This window comes from Molothrus aeneus, chromosome 5 (assembly GCF_037042795.1).
Source record: "Molothrus aeneus isolate 106 chromosome 5, BPBGC_Maene_1.0, whole genome shotgun sequence".
Taxonomy (NCBI): Eukaryota; Metazoa; Chordata; class Aves; order Passeriformes; family Icteridae; genus Molothrus; species Molothrus aeneus.
The window spans coordinates 57,294,030-57,313,205 of record NC_089650.1 but is presented as its reverse complement, the minus strand read 5'-3'; the positions used below and the strand labels follow the sequence as shown (position 1 = coordinate 57,313,205).

The window sequence follows — 19,176 nt, the reverse complement described above, 5'->3', positions numbered from 1 at the left end:
TCCCACACAGTCTGTAACTGAAATACTAATTTAATACTTAATTCTTCTGAGGCAACAACTATTTTCATGACAATTGAACCTTTGTAGTTATTTTAATGCTTTACTTTCTACAACCATTGTTCAAGAACTTTCTAATTTTCCATGTGATGCCAATTTTCATAAAATACATGAAGAATTCTTTACTGATGTAAAATAGTTTTTAATCCAAATACTAATCTGAAAGAAAGACTTTACTGCAAGAAGTATTATGTGAAATACACTGAATGCTATTAGAGAGATAAATTTTGTGTTTATGGAATTGCTGAAGAATGTCAGTATCACTTTTGTAATAGTAAGCTAAACTACTTCTATTTATAACTTTTTATCTGTTTTAAGCATTGGTACATTATTTTCTTCATGCCATTTCTAAAAAGTATGTCAAATTTATTAACCTTGTGACCCAGAGGAAACAATGAGATAGTGCTGTTTCCACTGAACATGATATGAAGTTATTTAACTCAATGGCAAAGTATTTTTAAATGGGAATAAAACATATTTAACTATAGCCTGTGAAACAGAATGAAGAATGTTCAGTATAATTATGAACTTCTTGTTTGACTGCAGAAACACCCCAAAGCAGTATGGGCACATTGACAGCTTAATGACCCTGGGTAATCACACTGCATGTTTCTTACAGCAATCAATCTTACCCATGTTCTTGTTTTCTTAAATAATCAATTCCAAGTCTTTTTAAAAAAACCTTAATTCCTCCTTCAGGCCTAAAATTTTGGTCTAAATATTCTGCAGGTTCACACTACATGTATATGTATATATATACACATTTACACATCACTAATGCTACAGCTTTCATATTGTCCTTCCATCAGACATCTTGTATGACTGAAATTTGTTTCCATGTTCATCTCTCAGCACAAAAAATGCTGTTACAGTCTGCAAATTTTGACTCCTTTATGTAGTTAAGATTATCACAGTAAAAAACCCTGAAGACCTAAACCAAATTCTAGTGTTCTAGTATTACACTGATTCAATCATTCCTGAAACCTAAATTCTAATTATTTTTCCTGCAATCTGCTATTCATTCCACTTGAGCATATCACCAATTGTTTCACTACAGTCTTTTTTTTTCATCATCATTTTAAAACTATAGGTCCTGTCTCTGAGGGCCACAAGTGTAGCTGAAGATATAAGATCTCAAAAGCATTTTTACAGAGGAAGTTATGCATTTTAGTTTCTTAATATTATCCTTAAGTTCTATTCTAGCAAACCAAGCCTCATCATTTGCACTCTCCATGTTCCCTTCTGCCCTATTCTCCACCTCTGCTTTCTCATTTGTGATGCTATTTTCACAAGGAAACAGATAAGTATGAGTTACTAATCATAAAAAAATATAAGCTCTCTATATTTAAAGACTTTCTAACACTATTACATCCCCAATTTAAATGTGTGGTATAATTTATGTTCATTATTAGTCATGCTATAGAGTTTGTGTGTAGGAAAAAATCTAAAACCAGGAGGAGTACAGAACCTCACCTAAAGCCTGTAAGCCCACAGAAAAAAATCTGTCAACAGGTTCTGAAAGTGGTCTACTGAGAAATTTTGTGCAAACCACCCTACAAGGCACACATTTCACATACAAATGATCAATAGCCATCACTCACACCCTCTTAGCAGGACTGGGACTGGACATGAAAATGAAATTACTTACAATGTATACTGTTTGATCTTGAAGCTCCTGAGTGGCCACAGCTTGTTTAAAGAGACGAACAAAGTCACTCAAAGTGTCACAATGCACAGGAGAGGTCTGCTCTGTGCCAGATGGACAGCTCTGCAGCTGGATGAGAATTTCTTCTAGCAGAAGTCGTGATGTAAAGTATTCCACACAGTTCACAAACACATGAGGAAGCTGAAGAGAACAAGAAAAATTATACAACTGTGTTTGGCTTTTTCAGTGTAAATACTCCAGAAAGAGTTTTCTCTTCCATATGAGAGAACCAAAGAAACCATACTCTGCCAACAGAATATAGTGCAAGCAAGTACCAAAATAACTTGTTAAAAAAAAAGATAAATTATGCACCTAGTCAAAATATTATGTATCACAAACTGAAGAGAGAGCTGATGAATCTTCAAATGGAAGTATACCTTCTAACTATGTTTAAACACTGAAGCACAATGTATCCTTTAACTATGTTGAAAAATTGTGAGCAACACACAAAAAGAAAACCAAATAGCATTTAGATCAAAGAAATTTAGACAACTGTGAGACATTACAGTATCATAAAATGGTTTATTATGAATTACAGTGTCTAGAAAACACAGACATCTCAAAGGATGTAATCTCCCCAGAACTACTGTGAATGTTTTTGGCATTCAATGCATACAAATGATAAAGTGTAAGCTTCTGTATCAAACTCATGTCATCAGCATGATTGTGCAGAACACTTTCAGTAAACCAGATCTTTCCAAGCAAACAGTGAGTGAAAAAAACAGAGTGAGATATATTATATGTATAACTTTAGTAATATTGAAAATCTACAGTCATTTGTCTTTAAATAGAAGGCACTATAACCCATAAAATACCAATGGTCAAACATACCTAAGGCAAAAAAAGATAAGCTATGTCTTAAAAATAGGGTTGCTAGAAAATTATCTGCACAACTCCATAATCTCTGGTAAGGCAGATGCTCTTTTTCACACTGAACGTTAAAACCTCTGGAAAACATTAGTCACTGGGATGCAGGAATGTGGTTGTCTATAATAAAAAAAAATCCAAGCACTTCATTCCAGTCTTCCTACTGAAAATACAATATGATTCAGCAGCTGTGGGAAAGTGTGGGTACATGCTAGCAATCCACTCACACAGCATGTAATAAAAAGCTTTCCCACGATTTTGAACACCATTAAAAGGAAAGGGCTACATCACCAAAAAGCAGCTATTCAAAGTGCTGCACCTCCATAGCAGAAGGAAAGCTGGGTGCCTCAGATGTGATTCACACCACCACAGTACACAGGAGACACCCACCCACATGTGGCACAAGAAGTTCTGCAGAGAGAGCTGCTCAAACCAGCCACTTCCCAGGGCCTGGCCACGCCTTTGGATATGGTACAAGAGGGCAGCTCAGTGCTGTGAGCTATGTGAAGGCTACTGCATGCAAGAGGATCATAAACCCCTGCCTTCTACTGCTCTCCCTCTGCAGAATTGTTTATCAAGGGGGTTTCTGCATAAAACCTGCAGATAAAGTGATAAGCTCACTCTGGACAAGCTGAAAGTGTCACAGACACATTTTATAAAAAATCCTTCCCTTAGGATTTTTTCTCCTGAGAAGCTGAGAGGCCTCAAGAACAAAATGCAAACAATCCTTATCTGCTGCTGTGGAATGCAACAGGTGCATCTGTGATTGGTCTCATCTGGTTGTTTCTAATTAATGGCCAATCACAGTCTGCTGGCTTGCACTCTCTCTCCAAAACACAAGCCTTTGTTATTCTTTCTTTTTCTATTCTTAGCTAGCTTTCTGATGAAATCCTTTCTTCTATTCTTTTAGTATAGTTTTAATATAATATATATCATAAAATAATAAATCAAGCCTTCTGAAACATGGAGTCAGATCCTTGTCTCTTCCCTCATCCTCAGACCCCTGTGAACAAGGTCACGTGAAGGTATCAGAGCTATAGAAACACACAAATAGAAATTACTGATTTGGGCATAAGTGAGCACCTGTCATTGGATTTAAATACCTGAATTTCACGACTGACAGAGATATTAACAGATCTAGATGGAAATTTCTGTAATGACACCCTTGAACTTAGGAGGACTTTAAAACATGTTTTGGATAAATTAAAACAAGGAGTCAATGGAGCTACTTCAGGCTAAGTCATGAAGAAAAGGTGAACAATATTTGCCTCCTTTTTTGTCTTTTTAAAACTTTCTTTAAAAAGTTATTATGATTTATATTATGTCTCAGTGTGCACAATTTCATATTATCTTAAGCGGCCTAGTGAGCAGAGTGATGCACTCATGACACAGTAAGTGGAGGAGAAGAATCAGGAAGGCAGAAATGGTTGAAGAAACCAACCATTTTGAGAAAGTAGAGGCTATTTTGAGGAACCATGGTTATAAACTGTAAATTCAATATCCTCCATGACCATTCTTACCTGCAAGGTAGTTAGAAGAGTTTTCATCACGTAAGTTTTTCCACTAGATGTGTGTCCATAGATAAAGATGGATGGAAAACTAAACTGCTGACGCTAAGGGGAAAAAAAAAAGTTGTTGTTTCAATTCTTCTTCTTTTCATTCACCAGATAAAAGATTTAACAATGAACTTTCCCCCTGAAAGAAAAGTTATCTCCTAATTGAAGCATTAAATACAACATACAGCAATTATTATAGAATCAGCAAGATCAAGTTTTATGTTGCATCTTTGCTGAAATGCTGGGGGGTAAGTTGCAAGAATCAAGTATCACCTAACTGCCAATGAAACTGCTCAAACAAACAACAAAAACACACACACAGTGGGCTTTTAATTCAAATTAGTCAACTGACTGAAACAAAACCTTGGCAAGCACAAGTTGCAAGCCATACATTGCCCTAGCTTCTGCAAACACTACAAACTGCCTTTCTTTTCATTAGAACCAAACAGAAAATAATTAAATGGTGTGAAGGAGGAGATGGTAAAGCTTGCTCTTCTTTCACAAGGTAATATTTGATGTATCTATTTATGTAATGGTTCTGATGCTGTTAATTTCATGTAGTTTTCTTAATATGCAGGGAAATAATGGAATTATTCTTTTTCTCCATTCTGAACAGGTTTTTACACAGGTGAAAATGAAAAACACAGGTTTTTGTTTTAATTTCTAAGAATGTAAGTATATTGACTTAAAAATTAATACAAAAAACCCTGAAACTTTTTATGAAAAATAATAGTCTATTTATCTAAGATGAAACACTCTTGTGCAAGACATGCAGGTTTGAGTATCTGCACATTGATCAAGAATTGAAGTATCTATTTTTAAGAAGAGGTGTTGCCACTATGCTTGTAACATACATAAAACTTAAACACTGTAATTTGATGTTACTATTATTAGTATCCATAATTAAAGACAGAAAACAGAAAGTAATTTCCAGTTAGTTACTGAATGTAAGCAAGCAAACTGCTTATAAGCTTGCAGATAAAAATCCCCATAACTTTTTACCACAGCTTTGTGAAGCAGTAACAGAATCATTTAACAGGCCAGTGGTTTCTAACTCTTACAACCAGCCTCAAAACTACTAAGAATCAGAACAATTTAGTGTACTTAGAATTCAGACACTCAGATTAGATTAACAGCTCAAAACCAAACAGAATTTCTACACTGACACTGAAAAAAATGACCCCAGAACTTTAGGTCTAGGAGGAAGAGGCTTACTCCCTAGTACTAACTGGCAAAGACAGAATAGAGTTCTAGCAAAATCAGAATTCAGAGAGGCAAAGACACAAATAGCTCTAGGTTTGTTTAGGTCCTTCCAGCTGCAAGACATCTTTCAACCTTCCAACATACCAGAACCTACTGCCCAACACTAATGTTAAAGATGGTAACAAAAACCAAAACTTCAACAAAGAGGCAACCAAAGCATGCTCACAGTGACATCCCAAAAACACCATTAAATTTCTGTTTTCCCTCCTGAGACAGCAGAAGGCCTTTGCTCTACTCAGACACAGAACACAAGAGCACTACCTCTCCAAATATGGACAGCAACGTGGACACCTGGGACTCTCGGCAGGGCACCAAACCCTCCAAGTGAAGCAGGTCAGCTGCTGGGTACGCTGGATGCTCCAGATTGGGCATTTTGATGTCCCTGTAGTCGGTCACCCACACATGCACGTCCCTTCTGAGGTGCAGAGACAAGAAATAAAGTGATCTGCAAAAGAAAAAGTTTTTGTTATTATTTGCTTCCATACACATAAAAGGAAAAGAAACGGGATTTGACAGAAAACCTAAACAGACATTCCAGCTCAAAATAAGGGTGTAACTATGACAGACTTTGGTAAAATTGCACTTAATTATGTAAGGCATTATACAGACATTTCCACACCAGACAAAACCCAAAAAAGCAAATCAAAATGGAAAGGTATACAGGATATGAGCAAATCAATACAAGAATTATCCTAGTTTACTTAACTGAGGAATTACACATTCAATTCTGGGTTTATATACATTTAAAACTAGCAAAAGAATAAAAATGAGTAAAGTAGATTATTCACAGATCATCACCTCCCTAATCAGTCAATAAACAAGGATTTACAAACAACAGGAAAGAGGTAGAACAGAAGGAAAGATAAGGATGACAAAGTAATAGATCTCTGGCTGCTTAGAGGAATGCCAACCCCATCTTGAAAGGAGCACAGGCATATGAGGAAAATCCAATTGATAGTAAAGACTGGAAATATGCCTTAAAAATAGTAGGAGTCCAAACCAGTTACATAAAACTAACAGTAATGCCAATCTACCTTTTAGACAAGGACTAGATAAGGAAAAACAAAGGTCTTGATTGCTGTAACACTGGGAAGGCTGGCTTTTAGTGACAGAATATAGAAAAACACCTCAAAGATACTCTTTGTCTGCATTTCTAAAACTGCTGGAAAGATGGTACTTTTACCTGTTGTGATGCAGACAACATGCAGAGAGAACTGAAATGACCCCAACAGCTGGATTCTGACTTTGTCAAACACAACATGACAATCAAAAACAAAGTTTGGAAATTTCATTAGGGCAATAAAGATATCAACTGACAGGATTATCTGTATGTTATCAAGACAAAGATAATAAACAAAGCACTCCCAACTGTTTTAAATGTGAGTATTTACAGACAAATACATTATGCTGGTTATAAGTACAACAGCACTGGAAAATATACTAGGTTAGCAGAAGGAAATCAGGAATAGCAAGGTAAAGGGAAAACTGTTCTGAAAGAAAAATGCAGTAGTGGATTGCACTAACAGGAGAGCTACTGGGGTACAAGGAGGTTTATAAATATGAATGTATTTATGGAAATACCTTAAAATAGAGTTCCTTTCGGGACCAATCTCTGGTTAGCATTTCCATAAATAGATTTGAGAAAATATTTTTTCTTTTGTTTTTTACACTTTGCCTTCAGTATCTTCTAAGATAAAAGCTGGGATTGTAGAATCAACAGAAAAATTAAGTGGAATTAATGAGAAAAAAAAAGGATATCACTGATGACATAGGTAATTCAGCACTTGTATTACACCTGTTTGAAAGTAATCACATCACACTTAACAAGGGCTACAGTTAGGTATCAAGAAACTAAGTCTGCAGTAACTTGAAAAATAAGTTTATTTATAAGTCAATCACATATTAAATATTGGAAATCAAAGTAATGCTGCTGTCGGGGCAAAAAAAAAAAAAAAACAAACCCTACAATCATATGTATCAGCCCTACTGATATGTATCAGGCAAACTATTTCCTATACACAGAATCACACAATAAGCCTTGGTCTATTTTACCAGCTTTCAATGGGTCTGTGCATCTCTCCACCGTATCTATTCAAAATGCAATGAAGCCACAAAAAAACAAATAGCTTGATTAAGGCTGCTATCTAAAAAGTTAGCTAGGTTATTTCAAGAACGAAAAGAAAAAAATTATGACAGGAGCCTCTAAAAGCAAGGACAAAAAAAGTGGGGGGAAAGTTCTAGAAAAGGCTGAAAAACTTGTGTAAATTTAAGGAAAAAAAAAAAAAAAAGACAGCGCTTTTGCTCCACTGGTTACAGGAGAACAGGGCTTGACTGTGTCCCAAATGCATCTAAAGCCATAAAGCACTGCAGCTTTCCAAGGCCACTCCCAGGCAAACTTCCCTGGGGAAGCACAAATCTCCTGCTGATTGTTCCGTGTGTGCCAGCCCCGCCTGCTTCTCACACACCCCAGCAAATGGCAACTTTCGCCAAACATTTCACACATCTCAGCCCATTTCCACCTTTTCATTTCAGGATGAAAACCTGCATCTCTACTGGGTATACGTAGGTGTCTTAATCTCCAAGCCCATTCACGAGCTCACAAGAGAAAGGATGCCTAGAGCAACGTGTTTACAAAACAATTCATTTAGATTAAATGGCAATGATAACAAAAGGTAAGTATCAGCCAAAGCTTGAATTCAGGATGTTCCAGCCCAGGGAAAGTTGCACGTGTGAGTCCAGCCAGACCAGGAAGGTGCCAAAATCACTTTTCAGCTGAGACCGAGTAAAACTGTTCAGAGCACAAGTTAAACTTCATGGCGGGACTTCATTATTTACTAGGATTTCTCTCAACTCACTGGTCCCAAAATACCTACAGCTGGCAGCCTCTCCACACTCAAGCATAAAAAATGACATACAAAAATGACTGAACTTAAGAGATTAGCACGGTTCTGCGCCCTCTCAAGCCCTACAAGCCCCATGGGCGGCACGGGCGTGCCTTGGCTGAGGGGGAACGACGACCCCCGGCCTCCATCGAGCGCGGCTTAAGGGCTCCTTCCGCCACGCGTGTGTGAGGGTGAGGGTGCTCCCGGCCTAGGGGGGCGGCTCAGCCCGCGGCAGCTTTCGCTCTCGCACCGATTCCTGCCGAGAAAGCGGAGCAGAAGCCGATCTACCCCTGCCGCTCCTCACTACCCTCCGTCCTTCCCACCCGCCCGTCCCGGCTCCTCTCACCGGCTCCTCACCCGCTCCCGCCGCCACCGCGCGCCGCCGCTGCCCCACCTCCTCGGCGCGCGCGCATGCGCCGTGACCACGGCGGGTCCGCCTGGGGCGGGGCAGCCGTGAGGGGAGTGCGCCGCTTTCCCCGCCGGATGTCCCACAGGATGGCTGGCCTGTGTTATCCCGCTGGGAGAGGCTCCGGGGCACTCTGCCCCTTACCCAGCCGGGTATCCCACAGGATAGCCTGTGTTATCCCGCTGGGAGAGGCTCCGGGGCACTCTGCCCCTTACCCAGCCGGGTATCCCACAGGATAGCCTGTGTTATCCCGCTGGGAGAGGCTCCGGGGCACTCTGCCCCTTACCCAGCCGGGTATCCCAGAGGATAGCCTGTGTTATCCCGCTGGGAGAGGCGCCGGGCCACTCTGCCCCTTACCCAGCCGGGTATCCCACAGGATAGCCTGTGTTATCCCGCTGGGAGAGACGCTGGGGCGTTCTGCCATTCACCCAGCGGGTATCCCACAGGATAGCCTGTGTTACCCCGCTGGGAGAGGCGCCGGGCCACTCTGCCCCTTACCCAGCCGGGTATCCCACAGGATAGCCTGTGTTACCCCGCTGGGAGCATCGCTGGGGCACTCTGCCATTCACCCAGCCGGGTATCCCACAGGATAGCCTGTGTTACCCCACTGGGAGCGTTGCTGGGGCACTCTGCCATTCACCCAGCCGGGTATCCCACAGGATAGCCTGTGTTACCCCACTGGGAGCGTTGCTGGGGCACTCTGCCATTCACCCAGCCGGGTATCCCACAGGATAGCCTGTGTTACCCCGCTGGGAGCGTTGCTGGGGCACTCTGCCATTCACCCAGCCGGGTATCCCACAGGATAGCCTGTGTTACCCCACTGGGAGCGTTGCTGGGGCATTCTGCCGCTGCGGGAACCCCAGGGCTGAGCCGTTGCTCCCCCAGGGACCGGCTTGAGGGTGTTGCAAAATGCGAAACATGTAGACTTTTCTTAAGAAGGGATGGTCTTTGATCTTTGCATACATTGAAATCCAATCAACAAGAAGGGAGAATTAATCAGTGAAACAGAGAGGGATGGTAGTGGACACAGAGGATGCAGAATTTACAGGTCTCGAGGACAGTTGGCAGAACACCCGAGATAAGCAAACAACTTTAAAAGCCAACTGTGCTAAATCAGCCCTGGGTGGGTAAAAAGTAATTCTGGGTAGACGGTGATTGTAGACCCAAGAAATCCCCAGACACAAAAGAAAGTTTGAGCATGCGGACTATTGACATGAGAAGCGAGAGAATCATTAGCTAATGAATATTGACTAATAAGAGAACTCTGTAACTTGTAGGAAATGAACACTAACTCCATTGTTTGCTAAAATGTATAAATAATAAAAAGTTTTGATAGTTGGGGTGTTTGATCTCTGGAATATCACCAAGTGTCCAGGCTTTACAACTCAGAAATAAATAATCAATGTCTCTCTTGAGTGTATAATTATTGGCTTGTTGCATGCCAGGTAACAAATCTGATTTTGTGGACAACTGTAGCCTGGCTTACACATATTAAGTGCACATAACTTAGATCTATTCCTACACAAAACTGCTTAAAGCCAGGTCTCTGGAGCCTCTGCTCCAGTCATGCTCTGAAAATACATAACCATAGATCCAAATTACAGCTGAAGTTATATTATGCATAAGCAGTGCACACTGTATTAGAGGGATAAATGTGACAACTTCATGCTGGGTTATGAAAACTCAAGTGATAAACTCCTTCTGTACCCAGAGTTGGGTGCAATGTTAAATAAGTAAAGACTTATGTGAATCAAGCATGGCTTATTTTTAGCAGTCAGGGATTTTTGTAAATATGCGTGTACATGCACAATCATCATGGCTTGGCCTGAACAGTAGTTCAAATCTTTAGATATATGTTGTAAATTTATAGACTGAAACCAATCTGAATGGAATTACATAAAGAGAAGCAAAAAAAACCCAAAAAACTAACTGATTAATGGTTATCTATAACATATAGATAACCATATATATACCATGGTATAGAAACCATATATCTATACCATATTTGTGTAAAGTCTTGGGTTTTGGTTGTTCTTTTTGAATGGCTTACTATTTATCACTGTTTTGATAAAGCACAATAATATGGTGAAATTATTGTTACTGCTACTGAATTTGCATATACGTGAACAAAAGTTGTTGTATTACTAGTTCAGTCCACTTCTTGATTTGTGATTAAATCTTTATTTGGAACAATAAGTATGTTTTAAAGTGTCAAGACCTATGCTCCCCAACAGAGTGAAATACTTTTTTTTCTAGCTTTTGAAACCATGGAATCTCTTGGGGCAGATTGCTCTGCATACAGGTGGACCATGTTTCAGAAAAAATTCCAACTGAAAGAAGTCTCAGTGAGTCCACATTTGTATAGTTATGTGGAAAATGAAATTAAATACTTTGGAAGCAGTTTTTAGTGATGTTTGGAACTTGTATCTTCTATGGATGACTACTGAGCAAATCTGAAATTTGGTTTGGAGTTGAGCAAGAATCCTAAAACAAGAGGTCAGTTTTTAAATATGTAGTTTTCAATTCAGTGGTTCTCTTGGAGAATCAATGATCCAGGCTGGTGTGCCTCCCAAGGTCACTTGAACACAACATAAATCCATTTTACCTCACAGAGAAGAGTCTCACTCTCCCTCTTGTGTCCCCACTTCCACTCATTTTCTGGTCCTAGGATTTGGGTGGTTTATAAAGAGAGATTGTTGAGGGAACCAGTCCAGTTGAAATCAATCCAATAGATACTTCAGTGATTAGAGCCTCACTTCCAAAAGCTGGTTATCAACTAGGAGGGATCTCCACTCCTGTCTTGTTTAGCTTCTAGTTTGCAGTTCAAACAAAATACCCAGTAACAATTCTGCTTATTAATCCAGAGGGCCACCATTATTACTATGAGATAAAACTCAAAAATTAATTTCTGTTTCTGAATTTAATTTCTAATTAATTAAAATCTGCAAATTAAAAATTATCACAGAAGACCACTGAACAATTCTGCCATTTACTTGGGCACATCAGTGTCCATATATTCCTACAGAAAGTCTCTGCTTCCCAGAAAAACTGCATAAATTTAGTAAGTTATTTATTATTTATTTTCATTCAAGAGGCCAAAACTGTTTAGTAGCAGTTGCTAGAGATAGATTTCATGCCTAAGTATAGGTGGTTATGTGCAGCATAATGAATTTCAGTTTAGATCTTTCATCAACACATTTTTCACTGATGTCACTCAATATTCATTTCTGAAGAGGTTTAAATTATTTCTTGATTTATACTAAGCTGTCACATCTCTTTTTATCTTATTTTGATTATGAGTTGCTTAGATACCAAATATAAAATGAAGCACGCAGTAAACTGAGGCTTGAAACTTGCATGAAACAGAGTGGGAGATAGACCTTTCTCACTGTATTTGTGGTCTGGTATTTTATATTAACACTTTTTTCTTTGTGAAGCTTATTTTCAGTACAGGTAATGATTAATTTTCATTCAGGATTTTGCATCCACAGTTTCAGTTCAGCAGGAAACTTTAAATATAGAATATTTACTCATTTGGTTGAAATCACTGGGATTCCTCATTTCTTAAACTTATGTATTTAAGTGAATTACAGGATTATGTTCTTTATATATGTCTTTCTAAATATATAAATGGAACCATGTATAGAACACATACATATTTATCTAGGGTCTGTATTTATGTAAAGCTATACCGAGGGAACTATGGGTATAGAATATGTGCAGTATTTTTTTTTATTTCTTCCATTCTTTCCAAGATACATTTTACCAGAGGTGCCATTGTGTAGGGTGCTATTGAGACTGCATCCAGATCATTTTTTAGCAGTCTCTTCCTATTCCAAAAAGTCAATTGCAGCTGACAAAGGTGCAGAAAAGCACTTTGACAAAGAGCAGGAAGAAATTATTACTTTGGAAAGATGTTCACTTGAAAGCACCATTGAGGTGGTTTAAGAAATGACTGCCACCACATTTCCTGCCTTGTTGGATGATACAGCTCTTTCAACAGAGCAAGTGGAAAGGATAGTGTCATTATCTACCTCTACACAAATCATCCACTTAAATTCCCAGGTGAAGATTATTTAAAATATATGTGGGGTGATTTTTCTTCAAAATGGATGAAATTTCTCAAGTGACTTATCTCCTCATTGTCCTGATAATGAAACAACAAAGTTCAGGGGTAGTCAGGCTTTGTAAAAGCAGATTTGGATGAAAGGGCTTTGAGTTAGATCAGGAGAAACAGTCCCTGGAGACAGTTCTGTGGGCTGTGAATGGCAGGAGCACAGTGTATTCCCTGCACATCTTTTGCTGACTCCCAGTCATCCCATCTCAGCGCCAAGGGGTAATGCCAGTGGTGACCTGGCACTGCTCACAGCCAGCAGGGGTTCTCTTCCACCAGCATTTGGCAGCAGAATCAGAAACTGAGATTTGATCCATAATTCCTCATTAAGTTTGCTAAAGATAGACAATGATGAATGTTTAACAATCTAATCGTTAGTGATTATAATCACCAACAGTGGATTTTCAAGGAATTAGGAGTAATTAAGCTCTCATTTATAACTCATTAATATGAAAACCAGTAATTCTATGGATTAAATACTCCCATAGTATCTAATGCAGAGGATGTTGCAGACAGAAATATATGATGAACGATCTAGAGTTTGAGATCTCCAAATGAGATCTGACAAAAATATCACCATAGGCAATTACTGCTAAATTTCAGCTGGCTGCTTAGACAAATCTATTGCACAGTATCATAACAGTTTACTTAGAATTTAGGCCTCAAGGGAAGCAATCTGTTAAAGGTGAAGGAGAGAAAATAAATACCTTTCCTCAAGCTGCCACTAAACAAAGTCAATTCATACTGGAGATGTCTTAGTTTTTAGTTATATTTCCATTAATTCTAGGCATGTTTGTTTTCCAAATTATTTTTTTGGGAAAATTATGTTCTACCACCAACATCCTCAGTTAAATCAATGTATTAACTACTATGGTTATTTTTCTAAGAAGGTACATAGAGGATTGCAGGAATGTACTTATTCCTCACAGATAATATTTATCAGGAGTGTATCAGGTTTGAATACAAAACTGATAAGGTTTGATAAGTTATTTATATTCTTTATAAATCAGAAGGCCAAGAAAGGTGAATGTCATTGTAGGTATGTAACCAAAACCTGATACTTATATATTTAGATATATACTTATATATTTAGATAAATATATTTAGATAAATATATTTATATATATATATATTATATATATATATTTAGATAAATATATTTAGATTATGAAAGTCGTGCCAGAGTGATGCCATTTCTAGTTCAGGTTAGTTCTATCTGGAAATTCTTGATTTACTTGCCTTAATGCCTGAACATAGACTGGATTAGTTAGACATGTGAGTTTGGACTCAATGAATTTGCATAACTGACATTTGTTTGTAGATCCCAGTGTGAATTGAAATATAACTGAGCTTGTTTTCATCTGTAATAAACTCCCCATAGTCCAAAAAGTAACTTACACTACATTTATCTTTGTTCATGTGCTGGGGTACTCTGAACAGAGCCTGACAGCCTTGACTTCCAGCTTTACCCCATTTACAGAGTCCCCAGCACTGGGACATGATATCCTAGCAATTTTAAAGTGATTTTTTATCTCTCATGACATCATCTGTGATGCAGGATTCACCCAAGGAGCATAGTCTTTTGGGGGGGTTTTGCTTTCTTTAAATCGGACATGTAACTGTTGATACATTCATTGTGAAATGGTTTTCTTTCATGTGGGATGGATATTATTTTGAAAGTGGTTGAGTTGATTGTTGTTTCTTACTCACAGCAATATCATTTCCATGGGATTTTTTTTTGCTAGCTTCCAAAATATTATGAAAGATAGAGCACACCACTTTTTTGTCAATATAGAATTGAAAGTTAATTTAATATTTGAAAAGAAAATCAACAAAATATTGAGTCTGCAGCAGAATGCAGCAAACCGAGTCATCACATTTGTGGACTAAACTTTAATATATGTGGTGGTTTGACAGGAAATATATTTTCTGGGATGCTGTGGTCAGGCCAATGGGTGCTCAGATTTTAATATTGGCACCTAATGTGGCCATTGGGACATTGGATCCGCCTCTGAGAACATGGGGTTAAAAGCAGGGCTCTCCCCTGGGAGGCTCTCTTTGGATTTCCAGTGGGAAAGAGTTTGGATCTCTCCCCCCACCCCGTCCCAGCCCCAGCTGCCGGCTGGGCGTGGGGAGGGGAAGCCACGTGGCATGAGGTGGGCCTGGCCCAAAGAGAGGGAGAAGCACCGGGAGTTTGTATAGCCATGTACCAGTTTGTATAGCCATGTACCGGGGGAGAGAGAGAGAGCACCGGTGCCGGGATTGTTATCTTGAAATTTGATACCCTGTGCTGGCCGCACAGCCCGTGGCCGGCCGGCCGGCGGAGAAGGGGGGGATGCCGTTCGTTCGCGATGTGTCCGGCCGCTTATAAGAGCTTTTAACCCTTTTGTAGACAATGAAAACTCTGCAGAGCATTGACCTCTCCTAGAGGGAGACAGAGCAGAAGATGAAGAGGGAACTGAGTAAGAGAGGTCTGAGCAAAGGAGAGATCTGAAAAAAATAGAGAAGAACTCAGGTAGAGGAGATGATAGAGTAGCTTATGCTGGACTCTTTTTGTGTAGCCATGGACAGAGCCATGTTCCTTGTGATACAGGGACTGCATTCTAGGGGGAGGCAATGCCTCAGGACCAAGAAAGTTCGGTGTAGGTACCCCTCGGCCCCAGGGGGTGAAAAATATGGGGGGGACAGATGTCCCAACGTTGAGACTGTGCCTTTTTGCAGTGGGACGAAGCATCCTTAAAAGTCGACCCTAGAAGCAGCTCTGGTCCGTGTTCAGTGGTGAGAGCGCTGGACGTGAAAGGAAGAGGTCACCATTGGCACAAGAAGGACTCCTTCTCCTCTTGATGAACTGAGGATTGGGTATTCTGAAGGGTGGTGCCGGACCGAGAGTCGATGATTTGGGGGATGTATTGTATTGGGAATTTGGTGGGGAGGAGGAGAAGATGTATTTGTGAAGTTTTCATTTTCCTTGCATGTTTCTTTTTTTTCCCTTTCCCTTGTAGTTTAGTTAATAATTTTTTTTTTCTAAGTGAGGGCTTGCTTTGGTTATTCCTGGTCACATCTCACAGCAGAAACCAGAGAGAGAGTATTCTCATGGAGGCACTGGCATTGTGCCAGTGTCAAACCATGACAATATCACATTTTTAATCTAGGAAAGTAAAAAGCATTTAAATTTCACTGTGGTCAGATAGGCTATTTACTAAGGTTAGTAAGGAATCCTATCTACATCTCAGCTTGAACTTTTCCTTCAGCTTATTTTCCACGACCATATAACTGTCTCAGTCTTATACCAAACTCTCAGCAAAATAAATTTGGCATTTAGATAACTGCATTGGAAAAAAATTCCACGCTAACAATTTTTAATAATCCTAATTAATCATTGATTAGTGCTAGTGACAGCAAAAAAAAAATTATTTGCTGTTTGCACTGAGCTGAATTAATTTACTTGCAAAATGAATGCAATTAACCACTAAGACTAACAGTGATAATGTATTAATCTCCCATTTCTATGTACTATATCAATAAAAAAAGTATCTGTTTGGTAAGTGATAAGCAAAGAAAAGCAAGGTAGTTTCAGGTGGTAGATCTTTCATTGCATTTATCACCTGTGTGTTGTGGTTTCTTTCAACTGCAATAAATAATACATTGTTTGGAGAGAAAAGTTATACAAACCTTGGTAGATAAGGCATTTTTTCTTACAGTACCCTTTGGGTAGCAGTAAGTGACCATGTAGGACCAACCTCTTTCTTCTTCATGTCTTTCAGCTACTTTGTCAATATTTATAACAACTGTAGTTTTTCTCAATGCATTCTAGCACTTAACTTACACAACCTATATTCAGCTTTTATCTGTAGAAAAATCCGTTCTGCCTTTGACAGCTTCTGCACTTGGAAATGTTTTTTTAGCTCTTTACTTCTACTATGGTCTCATAGTAAGGTATGCCCTGTGCTTGTGACATACAAACAGCATTTTTGCTTGTCTTTCTTTTAGTAGTCAAAATTGAGCGTTTAAAAATCAGCCTAGAAACCACATGCAGTATTTCACGTACTGAGCATCATATTCCACCTTCAGGCTTCTGTTTGGTATCCCCATCTGTGGGTCCAGCAATTGGTGGCCCCTTAATTTGCCTCTTTGTATAAGAAGTTCACAATCAACAGGCTGTTTATTGGCCTATATAGGTGACAAATATGTATAAATGACAAGTATATGTCCCCTTTTTGGGTAAAGTGAAGGTGGCCCATTCATCTATGTCAAAATAGTAAGTTTTAAGCATGGGCAATTTACTCTGTCAGCACTCCTCAATGCAAAACAGACTTTGCCCAGCTACTAAGATTCTTCCCCACCATCCCCTAGGATCTTTGCATAATGTTTCATTCCAAGGGATGATCACATGCTTCATAATTATGACCTGCATATTCTGTTCTGATTTGTGAGGTTGCAGTTCAAAAAATTTGGAACAGGATCAGGTTGATCACCAGAGTAAACCATAATCACAGTATAGCAGAAGCCTAATTATTGCTTTGCTTCTTCTTTTCCTTAGTATATATCATAAAAATGACAATATTAAGGAAAGAACAGGAAAGAGAGAGTTCTGCTGGGATTTCAGATGTATAGAAGCCTTTTTAACTTTAGATGGTCTTGACTGGAAGGATGATGCTAGTTGCCACCATGAACTGACCAGAGATGCAGGCAACATTGCCTGTGAAAGAGTGAGGATATGGTGTGTGGTGATGGGTTATATATGCAAAAGTCCTACTCTGAATGAGACATTTCAGAGTAAAGAGGTCCAAGATGGTGGCTGGGTTTACATGTGACCAGGAGGATGGAGATGTTGCCCACAGGAAATCAAGAAAGAGTATTCAGGCAGGTTAAGAACTCTGGATTAGACACTTTAAACTCAGCATGACTCAGAGGACTGATGTGAGAAAAAAAGGCTGTGATTTTTTACTTTTGTACAAAGAAGACTGACTTTAAAAGAGAGAGTTATTGCTGAGCTAGTATAGAGGTAGGAGCTAAATCTGTTTTCAGTAGAGAAGATGAGAAGATTTAAAAGAAAAAAGGTGTCTGCTGATGCTCTATCAAAAAGAATTCTTTCAACTATGAGTAAAAAGAGCTTTCATTTGAGGACATTTCAACTGATGATTTCAAACTTCCAGACTACAGTAATTGTTTTCTCTGCAAAACTAGTGATTCTGCCAAGCCCCATCTTTCTGTCAATATGTATTCACTGATACCTCAGTTTTATTTGTTTACATGTCTCAAGACACTGCATGTCTTGAATTATGTTCCATTCTGAAAAGATCAAAGGCAAAACAGTAACAGCCATATCAATTATTTATTAATCAAGTAATGATGTTGGAGGAGTTATCATTAAAAATACAGCTATGGCTCAAAAGAGAATGCTGACCTCTGCTCCAGCTTAGCGTGATGAAGAAACTCGTATGTCAAAGCTGTTCATTTTTAAATTGTCATTGTTACCAAGACTGCCCCAGCAGGTAAAACCCAAGTGATCCTTGAATTCAGGCATGGCAGAAATGCCCAGTGCTGCAGACCCCCTGTAACTCCTGGTGGGTTGTCACGTGTTCACAGAACACTCCAGAAGGCACTGCCTCCCTTCCTGAGAATGTGGTGCTGTTAGGAAAAAGGGAAGTTTATACTTTTGTTGCAGCATTGTGTGGAGCCAGACTGGTGCTGTAGAATCTGTTTAGATTCTTTGCACCCTGGCCTACTGCACTGGGAGTCCTGAGCCTTCAATCCTTCAAAGTCACTGCATGAGCAGCACTGGTTTAAAAGGACACATTTCAATCCATGACAATAGATAAATCAAGATGTAGGGAAACTTGGTACAAACTGCAAGGATGATCCCACACTCTGCATGCAAAGTTATTGATGGAGGATGAATACCTGCTGCAAGAAAGCCCACTTGGAACATCTGTCAGGATTATAAATAGCTGCATATTCCCAGAAGATACAAGAAGGTTAAAAAGAAAAAGATATTCTGCTTTGTGCCTGCTGCTGCTAGCCAAAATATTCATTAATATGGATCACAAGGTAGAAGTGAAATTTGTAGCCAGCAGCTGATCCAGGTGGAGTCCATTTCTTATTAGTAGTTCTGTACTGAAACTCCACAAGCATTGAGGAAGCCATGGGGGAGCAGGCAGAAATAATTAGGGAGTCTGTATGTTTAGGGTAAGCATAATTCTCCTGCTACTGACCCCTACTTCAGTGCTGTGCAGGGCTTGACAGTGTCTACAAGCTGCCAAAAATGTGCTGGTGGAGAATGGAAATGACATTATTCAAAACAGGTTTAAAGAGCATGCCAACAT

General features: G+C 39.2%; 1 protein-coding gene across 3 annotated transcripts in view; it reads right to left on the bottom strand.

The window, feature by feature from the left end:
* Positions 1 to 8,708, bottom strand: part of ORC5 (origin recognition complex subunit 5) — a 71,459-nt gene extending 62,751 nt beyond the window's left edge. Inside the window, exons 1-4 of one of the 3 annotated variants that reach the window (XM_066550858.1) lie at positions 8,688 to 8,708; positions 5,710 to 5,893; positions 4,150 to 4,242; positions 1,706 to 1,903 (exon numbers count right to left, since the gene is read on the bottom strand). In XM_066550858.1, coding sequence (XP_066406955.1) covers positions 1,706 to 1,903; positions 4,150 to 4,242; positions 5,710 to 5,820 — 402 coding nt within the window. In that variant the 5' untranslated portion in view covers positions 5,821 to 5,893; positions 8,688 to 8,708. Of the gene's footprint in view, positions 1 to 1,705; positions 1,904 to 4,149; positions 4,243 to 5,709; positions 5,894 to 7,029; positions 7,065 to 8,676 lie in introns of those variants that run through there. The other 2 variants (XM_066550857.1, XM_066550859.1) reach the window with 2 other exon arrangements.
* Positions 8,709 to 19,176: the final 10,468 nt, after the last annotated feature.